The following is a 13,112-nucleotide window of genomic DNA, read 5'->3' on the forward strand; positions in this document are numbered from 1 at the left end:
GCCTCTGGTGGGCAAAAGGCAGAACTGCAGCAATACTTAGGCAAAATGTATTTTATGCGGGGAAAAAAAAAAAAAAGTCTATGCCCACTGCTGCAGAATTCCCCCAGGAGTAGAAGTTCATCACAGCACCCTACCTGCAGAGCCAGGTTAGGACAGAGTGCGACACACAAGGCTGCTGGGGGTTCAGAATGGTAAGTGGGAGGGGCAGACTGGAGCATGGGCTCAAGAGCTAGTGGGATGACAGTGTTGAGCCTGGGGAGGGGGGCTGCAGGGACAGGGACAGATGTGCCTGACTGAATAGGAGAGGCTTGAGGTCAGCCAGGGTCTGCATGGGGGAGGCTTCCCAAATCCCTAACAATTCCCCCCCACAAAAAAAATCCTCCCACCCTCACCCAACAAGTTCACTCCTAGGCTCCTTCCCTCTCCCTCAGCTCCTCCATTACCCCTGACTCCCCCAACCCTTTGCACTGCTTCAGACAGGTGCAGGAAATACAGTTCTATATTGTAATTAAATGAATTACACGAAGTTCAGTATTAATATGCCTAGTAAGGAATCTATTTGTAAAAAAAAAAAATTACCAGAATCTTTTTTTTTTTTTTGGTCTGTATTGTTACAAACATATTTACTGACAGATATTTTGAAATAAATTACCAAAATAACTGAAACTGGCACGATTACACTGTGTTATTTTGACAAATAAAATATGCAGAATTTTCAAATATTGTGTGCAGAATTTTTAATTTTTTGGTGCAGAATTCCCCCAGGAGTAATACGCAAATGAATTTAATATATAAGTAAAAGAGGACTAAAAAGGTTAATATTGACTAACAATGTTTATTTGCAGAAATCATTCCTCAGGATATTCCTCAAATACATGTTGGAAAAAAGAAGCTCCATTTAAAAATTAAAAGGAACAATTAGGTGAAATTTCTCTATCTACAGTAAATTCTTTAAACAAGTATCAAACATACTATTAGCAATATAGATACATTTGTGCATTAAAAATCTATACAACGTCCTTTTCTCTCCCAATCTCCATAACGAGTAGGTTCAGGGCCTTTGGGTCCACCCTTTTCCTTTGTAGCAGGATTGATGTCATCTGGAAATTCTAAAACAATATGGAAACTTAAGAGGCTGGATAGCCATCTGCCTGGGATGGTTTAGACACAACAATTCCTGCATTTTGGCAGGGGGTTAGACTAGATGACCCTTGCGGTCCCTTCCAACTCTATGGTTCTATGATTCTATGATTAAAAGACCAATAAAGTTGGCAGATATAGCACAAAGGTAAAAATTCACAGTGTAACATGGTTGCATCCATTTATAACAAAAGACTGATCTTGATTTAAAAAAATAAATTTAATGCAATAGCAATTTCAGGGAGCTTAGGGTTAAAAATCTTGGCCACAATTATCAAATATAAGTATCTACAGTCAGGAACCTAATACCATAATTAGGCACCTTAATAAAAGTGACCTGACATTAAAAGATACTGAGCATCCACAACTACCACTGAATTCAAAATGAGAATTTACTTCATTGAATAGGAGCTGCATGTGCTCCGACAATCAGTCCACTTTTCACTTTTGCTTAGGTCCCTAATTTTAAGCACCCAAATCTGAAAATTTTGGCCAAGATTCATTCTGTCTGTATTTCTTTCTTTTTTCTTTTCTTTTTTTTTGTGAGAATAGGAAGACATCTCGCTTTACATAAAAATAACTGAGTTTTCATAGAAGTAATCATTTCTATCAGAAATTGTATGTGGATTGCTATTGCTTTTATGAAGAAGGCACCAGGTACTATGACGGTGGGCAGAAGCATAAATCCCTAAACCAGACAGATAAGATAAAAAATTAGAAATACATCTTTAACTCAAATATATTTAAATGTGCCTCATCGTGTTGCCTTGTTCAGCATATACATGGATTTTTAAACGTCAATACACCTTTAGCCGATATAACACTGTCCTCGGGAGCCAAAAAAGCTTACCGCGTTATAGGTGAAACCACGTTATATCGAACTTGCTTTGATCCGCCGCGGTGCGCAGCCCCCCCCGGAGCACTGCTTTACCGCGTTATATCTGAATTCGTGTTATATCGGGTTGCGTTATATCGGGGTAGAGGTGTATTTGCATATGATTCTGGCATGGGTAGCAGGAGCACAAATGCTTCATCTCTATTTAAGATGAAGCTCTAAAACTTATCAAAATATCTAAGCAGCAGCAGAATCTCAAGAGACTCCTCAGTGGTAGTGACACAACAACAGTGGATAGTGAATGGCTAATTTAAGTCCTCATTTGCTATCTGGTTAACAGCCAGCATAGAAGAACTGAGCTTTTGGCCTTCTAACTGATGATTGCTGCAGTGTCAACAGCAGTAAGACCAGGCACAGGGAAAATTAAAACTCAAGGATTTTTCTGGCTTAGCCCTAAAACATAAAACCTCTAAACACGAACAAAACAAATAATTATGGATTTGTTAAATTAATATCAGTGGTGGCATTTACTTCTTTTGGGGGGTAAAAGGATACAAGACAGAATCAGAATTAAGCATTTCTCTCTGCTTACCCGATCTCTCCAAATCTGAATAAATCCTGATGGTAATCACAGTCCAATACTGCTCACAGCCTCAGCCACTCCTCTCTTAAATTTTAAATCATTTACATAGCACTATAAATGTTTATGGTATATACAGACATTTAAAAAAAGCCATGCACTAGACAGCTTAAAAGTAAATTAGATAGTCTGATTATAAGGCACGAATTCTAAGAGATAGACAACAAAACGCAACTGATCATGGTGCAATGGATGAGCGTGGCTATGGATGAAACATGCTACATGAGTTTAAAGTAACTACCTGTTTTAGGCCAAGCAGAATGGCTCCTAGAAATGCATGTGTACATTGTGCATGTGAAATATGTATATAGTTCATACTTATTTTCTTGTGATTTATAGCAATGGTAACACTCTAAGGCCCCAATCCTGCAAGGATTTCCACGTGGAATCCCAGAGAAATTAAGTGCAAGGGGCTTTACAGGACCAATGCCTAAAGCAGCAATTTGTATATTAAAAGGAGTTGGTGCTCTGATGCTTTTGTTTTACTACCACTACATACAGCTCAGTCATAGAATTTAAGGCCAGAAGGAATCACCAGATCATCTATTCCCACCTCCCAGTGCACTATAAAATAGACTAAAATGGTATTTAATGCCAGCTATGAACATATATAGCATGTTTCAGAGTTCTCCTATGTAACGCCTGATCCCGAGAAGTGCTGAGCATCCACAGCTCACATAAGATTTGCAGGCACTCAGCATCTCTCTGGATCAGGCCTTTAATTAGTACTTTTTTTCCTTTTTAGAAAAAACATGACTTACTTTCCAGTGGTTCTCTCTCTCTATTGGACTCCTCTGGTTCATCAAGACGACCTACTGGTAATTTTGATTTTTTAGGGGATTTCTGTATAGGTTCAGACTTTCCTTCCACATTAGAACTAGTTCTCCTCAAAGAGCAGCACAGCGGAGCTGGCCCTATCAAACAAATGCACATTAACATGTAAGTTTGTTAAAATGTAACAGTTTTATGCTGAATAACTGCATCAACCAGTGTTTAAAAATCCTCATAAACTCACTCAACTCCATCTACTAGAGAATGAAGCATTCATTCTGGGCAGGAGCACAAAAAGATTTGTTTAATATTCAATGTGCAGAAAGTCCTAAGACATCAGTGTACATTCTTAATTTTAGAAGCAGATACTGAAAGAAACAGTGTTCTAGTATATATCTTGGTTCTCAAACTTGATAAGGTTATAAACCACTTGAAGCATCCTGTCTTATATTTCAGAGTCAAGATAATAAGTATTCTGGCATGTTCTAATGCATATATTTCCCCCCAGGAGTGGGCTTCAACTTCCTCCCAGCAGCCTCTTGATTTCTGGGGGGTGATCTACTCCCAATAGCTAGCAGGAGTCTGCATCCCGAGTTAGAGCTAGACAGCAAGTCTTAATGGCTGGTGCTGGGACACTGTGCAGCCCCTTGCTACAGCAGCAAAGCAATTCCAACCAAAGTCTTCAGTGAGGAAACAGAGACAATCTGAGGAGATCTGAATTCAATCTAAATTAATTAATCAACATGTACATACAAAATTAAAAAAAATATATAGATTTTCTCAGAAAGCCCCATCAATATTTAAAAAGTGAAACTGGGAAAACATCTGGCAAGAGCCCCACTTCACAATTAATCACAGTCAAGTCGTGTGAAAACCTGTCAGTTTGTCAAATCACAGCGCTATAAACATATAGCTCAACACATGTACAAAGCAGAATGTTTGCAATGAGCTGTCATTTAAAAAAATCCAGTAGATGCCTAGGTACGTTTGGAGATTGTTCTGGTTATGGAAGAATATGAACACTTTTAAAAAGGTAGAAGACGGGAGAGAGTTTAAAAAACAAAGGGAAATCCTTCCTCAAGGAAACGTCCATGATATAAGATGACCAATACAAGGTAGAAAAACCAGTATGTTTACAGAGCAAAAGAGAAAGCAAGGGGACAAATCCTTTTAACTAAGGTTACCATACGTCTGGATTTCCCTGGACATGCCCGGCTTTTTGGTACTCAAAGCCCCGTCTGGGGGGAATTTTCAAAAAGCTGAACATGTCCGGGAAAATAGGGAGGCATAAGCCAGGGTCTGCCCGGCCCCAGCACGACCTGCCGGGTCCGCAGCACAGCCCAGCCGCCCCGGCTACATTGTAGCGAGCTAGGGCGGGGGGAGAGGGGTGCAGCCGCAGAAGGCGGCGGAGAGGCCGCGGCTGCCCCCGCAAGCTGGGCGGATTGCGCGCCCCAGCCGAGCCCACAGGACCACGGGGAGGCCGGGCCCAGCCAGTGGCTCGGGCTTCCCTCACGGGCAGGGACCCCCCCAGCCACTGGGGGACCCTTCCTGCAGCCCCGGCACTGCGGGAGCTGTTTCCAGCAGGTAACGTGCTCGGCAGCGGCAGGAAGGAGGCTGCGGCACGGGACGGGGAGTGCGGCATATGCCGGGGCTGCAGGGACCCACACCGCCCCAGTCGCCGCTGAGCGTCCAAAGCCCCCGCCAGGCAGAGGCTGCCGGGTGAGCAGGGGAGCAGGGCAGTGCAGAGGCTGCAGGGCGAGGAGGAGCAGGGTAGGCAGGGGCACAGAGGCTGCAGCGGCAGGGGGGCACAGGGGCAGGGCAGGCAGGGGGGCACAGGGGCTGCAGGGGTAGTGGGTGCAGGGCGAGTGGGGAGCAGGAGTCACAGAGGCGGCAGGGGGTGCAGGAGCTGCAGCGCGAGTGGGGAGCAGGGGTCACAGAGGCTGCAGGGCGAGTGGGGAACAGGGGTCACAGAGGCTGCAGGGCGAGTGGGGAACAGGGGTCACAGAGGCTGCAGGGCGAGTGGGGGTGCAGAGGCTGCAGGGCAAGTAGGGAGCAGGGAAACACTTAGAACCCCCCAAACCAAGATCAGAGCAGGAGGGTGGAGGGGGAATGCAGGGTGCTCAGAGGAAGGGGCAGAGTTGGGGCAGGGACTTTGGGGAAGGGGTTGGAAAGGGCCAGGGGTGGAGAAAGGGCAGAGTTGGGGCAGGGCCAGGGCCCCCATAGAGTGTCCTCTTTTTTCAGTGTTGAAATATGGTAACCCTAACTCCCCTCTGCCCTAACTCCGCAGACATCTCCCTGATGCTGGGCCTAGTGGTGACCTCCAAAGTAATTAACTTTAGATCAAAATACCATGCTTGGTGCCCAATGTGTTGCTAAGCTGTAAAAAGGGCCGCAAACTCAGGGGCTGCAGCAGAGGGAGCTGCCTAATGCAACTCCTGGCCAGATCTTCTCCCCCAAAGGGGGGTTTTCGGCCTGGACCCGTCTCGCTGGTCACTGCCCAGTGGGGACGGGGGCCGCAGCCTGCCTACGATGCAGCCGGTGGAGGCCAACCCCAACAGCAGCGACTTCACCAGCTACGCCGGGGTAGGAGCCGCCTTATGCCTGGCCCCCAGAGCCCCAGGCAGCAGGCCCGAGCCCCACAGCTGCAGCGGCCCGCAGCCAGGGCCCAGGGCGCGCTCCGCCCTCAGCGCCCCCGCGGGGGCCCGGCCCTTGGTCACGGCGCCCGGAGCGGCGCATCGGGCAGCCCAAGCCGGCCCGGCCCCACCCGACCCGGGCCGCTTACGCGTCGCTCGGCCCAACAGCAGCCGCAGAGCCATGCCGAGCCGAGCTGCGGAGGACGCTAGGCAGGCAGGGGCGAGGGCCGGCCTGAGTCTGCGCGGCAGCCGCCCCCTCACCCCGCCTGGGAAGCGGCGCCGGGCCACGCTGCGGGAGGGGGCAGGGCTGGGGGAGCAGCGCAGGGCGGGAGAGCCGCAGACCTGACACATTCCCGCCAGCCCGGGTCTTCGCGCGCCCCAAATTCTCCCTGCTCCTCCCTCCGGCCCGGCAGGCGGGTGACGCGTGTCGGGGAGTCTCAGGAAGGTCGCGACCCTGCCGCTGTTCCCCGCCCGATTCACGGCTCTCCCCAGAAATGGGGGTGCGGGGCTCACGGCTGGATGCCCAGCAGCGGGGGAGCGCTGCAAAGTAGCTCTAGCAAAGCGGTATTTACAGCACATTTCTCATAAACCAGTGTGTGCTCCCCTTCACTGTTCGCATTAATAACAAAGCCTGTTGAAGTTTCCGACTTCAGAAGGGATTCAGGACCAGGCCAGAACTATCCACTTCAACATCACAAATCCCTCAGCTACTCCACTCAGTGAGAGGTGCTTCAGAAATGCTTGTGAAGGGGCCCCACTCTCCCTCCATTAGGGCCCTCACTGAAAATAGTGGAAAAACCTATTCCGTGCGGTAAGTGCAAGACATGCTTCTAGAATGAAGAGGAGTCAAGAGAAATACAGGTGGCATCACTCAAACAGAAAAATTGTTACAGTCTGCCCCCTTCCCCTATGGGGAAAATAAAAATCTGGAGAATTTAGGTAGAGGAACACACAAAAGCACAGTCAAGAAGATAAAGCTCCTGTTGTCCCCTTGTCTACAAATAGAATGTACCACTCTTCAGTAAATCTGCATGACTCTCTTCTATCCACACTCAAATTTAAGTGTCTTATATTGATTTAGCTTAAGTCAATCCCTGATCAGAGTAAGTGAAATCAATATAAAGCATGCTTAAATCAGCCTGAGAAAGTGTTCACACAATAAGACTCAAGTGGTTTAACTGCATCCATTTCTAAAAACAATTTACATTAATTAAATTAAACTTTTGGGGGTACATACAGCCTAAGCTATTGTAGGCAAAAGAAAAAAATCATGTAGGAAATATTACAAAACACTGACCAGTCTTGCTAATACATTCATTTTTTCAAGCCCCTAAGGATAAAATAATACTGTAGGATCAATTATAGAACAATTTTTTCACCTAAAAATTAGTTGAGGCATGAAAAGCCAGGTTTGGTGTATTCTGCAAACACAGAATTTACTTCTTGAGCCTGTAAGTGTGGATATAACACTGAAAACATGAATTGAATGTAACTGATGAAGTGATATCTTTCTGAGGCTGCAGAGTCTTGAAACAAAAGTTCTGAGATGTGTGAACTGCCCCAATTATCTCAATCAGGGCCCTGTGAACTCTGCAATTCCACAACCAGTTGACATTTTTCCAAGAAGCTACAGAATCCAACCATTTTACTGTAGAATTTGCCATTTGTTGCAGCTAAGTGTCTGACATTCTGTTTTCTGCTTCCCTGCACCAAAAGAACATGCCTGCCATCATCCAGTGGTTTTTGCTGCAAAATATAAAGGGCCCTTTGTTTTTGGTTTTTATTTATTTTTTTCTGGGAATTTATCAGTGTTTATTACTACAACAAAAAATAGGTGAAAATCAGTGGAAAAAACTATTAATTTTTGGGGGTAACTATTGGGGTTTATTTTGGTGAATGGAAGGACCAGGGGAAAAAGTATTGAGTAGATTAATGTTTTGATGAATGGAATTCAATGTGGTTTGCTGCAGAACTAAAACAGAACTCAAAACACAATGGCACCCGTGAGTTTAAAAAAACACTCCAGTCCCCAAGTAAAACTTTTAATTTGAATAGTTTACTGTTGTAGACTTAGTACTATTAGCTTATAAATATTTACATTTAATAATCTGGTCACATAGAATCATAGAATGTCAGGGTTGGAAGGGACCTCAGTAGGTCGTCTAGTCCAACCCCCTGCTCAAAGCATACCCAATCCCCAGACAGATTTTTACCCCAGTTCCCTAAATGGGACCCTTAAGGATTGAACTCACAACCCTGGGTTTAGTAGGCCAATGCTCAAACCAGTGAGCTATCCCTCCCCCGCTTGCCCCATTACTTTAGGGTCACTCATTTATTAGGGTTACTCTTCTGGGGGGGGGAGGGGGTTTCGGTAATTCTATCACTGTACTGCTTGTGTCACTTGTGTTCTCACATGGAGCTCTACTCCCTTCTGCAAGTTCTCTCCCAATGGAGCTATCCTGCAGGGTTCCCAAGGGCTGGGTTCTTCCAGTCCTAGAATCAGATGAACACACACATTAATAGAGCGCGTCTGAGAGGACCAGCTTAATCAACACTCCTAAGCTGACCCCTCGTATGTCCCTGGACTCAGTAGGTGGGTTGCGCAGCACTTCCAAGCTGTCATCCTCATATGCCATGGGCACTGCACCGGAACAGAGTATGCCTGAGCATGCTAGGTCGAGCAGCACTTTCAAGCTCCCAGTCTTATATTCCCCTGGACTCATCAGGCTGGGTCGAGCAGCACTTCCAAGCTGCCACCCTCATATGCCCCAGGTTCAGTACATCCCTATCCCCACTTCATGTTACAATTGTTCGGGTAGTAACCCAAAGGATTTTTGGGCGCTGCAGGGATCTTTAGCTTAGGTACGAGGAACGTTGCTGCAGATAGAGAGAGAGCGAAAGAAAGAAGCAACTAGCTTAACCATGAAAGTTATTTATTGCCAGGTAATAACCATACAAGGGGAGCCAAACAAACAAAACAGATTTAATATTCTAACTTAAGTTTGATTACAAAAGTCAGGTTTAGAAAACTATAACTGATCACAGAAGTCAAGGTCAGAAGGCTGTTCCAAGAGAGAGAGCTGGGTTCTCACCACTCTGTGAAGCTTGAATCAATCGGGGTTCCCAGGTGGTGATGGTGGTAGCTGAGGGTCCAGAGTGCTAGAGACAGGCATAGCCCCCAGCAGGATCAGTCAGGAGAAGATGAAGTCCCAATGGAACTGATGCAGTTTTTGGATCCAGACATCAGAGCACTTACTTGAGCATGGGTAGGGGTTTTTGTAAAGAAAGAATGGTTCAAGGGAGAACACTAGATTTGTTTATGAGTAAACTGATGGCTCAAGGGAATATACCAAAGTTGTTTTGTTCAGGCTCGACAATAGGAACTGATCATTCCTGACTATGGGCGGTGTTTCTTCGAGGGAGTTCACAATGCAATTAGGCAGCTTCAGTATTTTGGATACCAATAAAGGATTTATTACTATAATTGGTCTGATAACTACTGAGCTGGGTGTGTGGAGGCGTGGGTTCATTAACATCTGGAGCGGAGATCCCCCATCAAACCTTCCTGGCTTTTCTGGTCTCAGAGTTCAGTGCAGTTTTTGCCTTGGAATCTCTGTTCTCCATTCTGCATGCTAATGGAGATGCCTCCCTGTTCCATCTTTAATGCAAATGAGGCTAGGGGAGTTTCCTTAATCATGTCACCCTTCTTTGGAGGGGTTTAGGTTTGTCTTCCACTGCCTTTTAATTGCTTTTTGTAAGTCTTTCTTCTGATCAGCTTTGGTTCAAGCAGAGGCTGGGTGGTGGTGGTGGGGAAGGTCTTTCGTGGCTGGACACTGCGCCCTGGTTCCCTAAGAACACAAATTCATCCTTTTCTCCTGTTTTTGTTTTTTAAAAACTTTCAAATACTTCCTTTTGTTCTGAAACATATTCTGATACAGATTTTCATTTTCTTCCCATTTTAGTGTGTCAAATTTTTAAACCATTATCTGCTGACAGCTTGAAATATGTATATGGTAGGCATGATAGTCATCAGTATGTTCAGATGTGCACACTTCAGAGCTTGTGTGTGTGCCTGTTTGTTTACTGTGTGTATCTTCTAGATTAATACCTAACCTTACTTCAACAGGCAGTTTTGCATATACACGCAGACTAATGTATTACCGTAATACATATATATCATGCAATGTATTGTATTTGCCAAATAAGACAAGTTAATTTTATATACTTGACTGATACAAATATAGGGTGAAAATCGGGAAAAAAACAAATAATACTTTTTGTAAAACCCAGAATTTTTTCAGTAAAAATAGGTTTAAACTGAAAATGGAGGGACTTAAAAAGGTAGTAATTTCTGCTGCAGAATTTGGTCCCATTGTTTTGGCTATGAACAGCAGAGATATGAAGATGAGCTGAAGGCAGGGACTGAAAAAGAAAGTCAAAAGCCCTCTTTTCCATTGCCAAAAAGGCGGAAGGTGAATAGTGTGTGAAGACATCAGTTCCAGAAGGAGAGTGGGTGAAAAAATCCCCCTTCACTCATAGAAAAAGACAGGTACCTTTTTGTAACTGTTGCTCTTAGAGATATGTTGCTCACGTCCATTCCAATGTAGATGTTTGTGCTCGCCACATGCACTGGTGCCGGAAGTTTTTCCCTCAGTGGTATCTGTAAGGGACCGAAGCTGGCGCCCTCTGGAGTGGCGTGCGTATGCAACAGTATAAGAGGTGCCACTGGCTCCCTCCCCCCCCCCCCAGTTCCTTCTTTCCAGAAACTTCAAAAATGAGGAAGGAGGGTGGGTCATGGAACATGTGCACTGAAGACCAGATCGCGGCCCTGCGTATATCCTGGATAGAGACATGCGTCAGAAAGGTAGTGGACCTCGTCTCTCTAGAATACCGTATACAGGAGCTCCGTAGTGAGGGCTTTAATCTCGAAGACATGCCTCACTGAGGTAATCGCTACAAGGAATGGAACCTCCCATGGACAGGTGGGAAAGGGAACAAGAAGCCATGGGCTCAAAGGGAAGACCCATGAGCCTGGAGAGGACTAGGCTGAGGTCCCATTGGGGAACCACATCCCAGATCGGCAGAAAGAACTTTTCAAGGCCTTTCAGGAACCTGATCAACATCTCATGCGAGAATACCAATTTACCCTGGACACAAGGACAGAAGGCCAATACGGCTGCCAAGTGCACCTTGACTGAAGAGAAGGCAAGGCCCTGGTGCTTTAAGTGAAGCAAGTAAACCAGGATGGATTGCAGAGACGACTGGGTCGGGGAGATATTGCCCTCGGATGCCCAGCAGGAGAAACTCTTCCACTTTGCCAGGTAACTCGCTCTGGTGGAGGGCTTTCTGCTTTCCAAGAGAACCTGCTGTACCTGACTAAAGCAGGCCTGTTCCTCTGGATTCAGCCACACAGCATCCATGCTGTAGGGTGGAGAGAGGCAAAGTTTGGGCTCAGAAGCCGACCATGATCCTGTGAGAGTAGGTCCAGGTGGCTGGGAAGTGGCCACGGGACTGCCACAGCCAGGTCCCAATGCTGGCGAAGCCATGCTGGGGTGATCATGACTCATGCCTTGTCCCTCTTGATTTTTGAGAGGACTTTGCTGATGAGTGGAATTGGCGGGAAGGCGTACATCATGTCCCGACCATAACAGGAGAAAAGTATTGGAAAGTGAGCCTCTGCCGAGGCCTTGGAGAGAGCAGAACTGATGACGTTTTCTGTTCTGTCTGGTGGTGAACAAGTCCACTTGGGGAGTCCCCCACTTCTGTAAGAGCCTCAGACACCCTCCGAATGGAGTGACCACTTGTGGTGAGAGAAGGATCTGCTGAGGTGATCCGCCAGCATGTTATGGATGCCGGGGAGGTGCAAGGCTTCCAGGTGGATTGCATGCTGAATGCAAAAGTCCCACAGACAGAGGACCTCCTGACATACAGCTGATGAAAGCGCTTCCCCAGGCCTGTTGACATAGAACATAGAGGCCGTGTTGTACGTCAACACCTGCACCACCCGACTGGACAGCTGGGGAAGGAAGACAGCACAGGCTAGATGAATGGCCCTAAGCTCCCTAATGTTTATAAGTAATGCAAGTTCCTCTCAAGGCCATAACCTCTGAGTCTGCAGGGTACCGAATTATGCTCCCCAACTGAGGTCAGATGCATCCAAAACCAGGGAGACCGTGGGTCACGGACTTGCAAATGGCACTCCTTCCAACAGCAACATCCACCACTGCAGAGAGGTAAGTACCCTTGGAGGGATCGTGATGAGCTTGTCCAGGTGATGTCTAGACTGACACCAGCCACATTTGGAGGGGGGGCAGCCTGTGTCTTGCTTGGCGGATAACATATGTACATGCTGCCATGTTACCCAATAATTTGAGACAGACTCAAGCCACGGTGAGTGTTGATGCTGGCAATGAGATCATACATTGCCCTGAACCTGACCTCTGGCAGAAATGCTCTGGCTCGGGTAGAGTTGAGTACCACTCCAATAAACTCTATATCCTTTGGACAGGGATTAATGTTGATTTTTGTTTATCAGCAGGCCCAGAGCTTGACAAGTGGCTTGCAGCATCTTGATGCTGCACTGGACCTGGACCAGACCTTGATGAGCCAGTCATCGAGGTAGGGGTAAATCTGGATATCCCGACACCTGAGGTAGGCTGCCACTACCAACATGCATTTCATAAACACTCTTGGCGCTGTTGCTAGGCCAAAGGGGAGCACCACAAATTGGTAATGGGTGATCCTAGCTACAAAACATAGGAACTGTCTGTGACTGTGGAATATAGATATGTGAAAGTAAGCATCTTTCAAATTGAGGGCAGCCTATTAGTCTACCGGATCCAGGGAAGGAAAGATGGAGGCCAGAGAGACCATGCGGAACTTCAACTTCCTGAGATACTTGTTGAGGTTCCACAGATCGAGGATGGAGCATAGACTTCTCTTGGCCTTTGGGATTAAAAAAATAGCAGGAGTAAAACCCTTTCCCCCTTAAATGCAGTGGAACTCCCTCCACAGCTCCCATTTGCAGAAGGCCCTGTAGCTCCTGAGCAAGCAGATGCTCCTGAGAAGAGTCCCTGAAGAGGGACAGGGACAG

At 46.4% G+C, this 13,112-nt stretch overlaps 1 protein-coding gene across 1 annotated transcript; it reads right to left on the minus strand.

The window, feature by feature from the left end:
• Positions 1 to 815: 815 nt before the first annotated feature.
• On the minus strand, positions 816 to 6,327 carry SDHAF4 (succinate dehydrogenase complex assembly factor 4). The gene is made up of 3 exons (XM_034766218.1): positions 6,169 to 6,327; positions 3,377 to 3,529; positions 816 to 1,109 (listed from the first exon to the last, which is right to left on the minus strand). The coding sequence occupies exons 1-3, from the start codon at positions 6,200 to 6,202 to the stop codon at positions 1,000 to 1,002; spliced, it is 297 nt and encodes a 98-aa protein (XP_034622109.1). The 5' UTR covers positions 6,203 to 6,327; the 3' UTR covers positions 816 to 999.
• Between the last annotated feature and the right edge of the window lie 6,785 nt (positions 6,328 to 13,112).

This window comes from Trachemys scripta, chromosome 3, assembly GCF_013100865.1.
Source record: "Trachemys scripta elegans isolate TJP31775 chromosome 3, CAS_Tse_1.0, whole genome shotgun sequence".
Taxonomy (NCBI): domain Eukaryota; kingdom Metazoa; phylum Chordata; order Testudines; family Emydidae; genus Trachemys; species Trachemys scripta.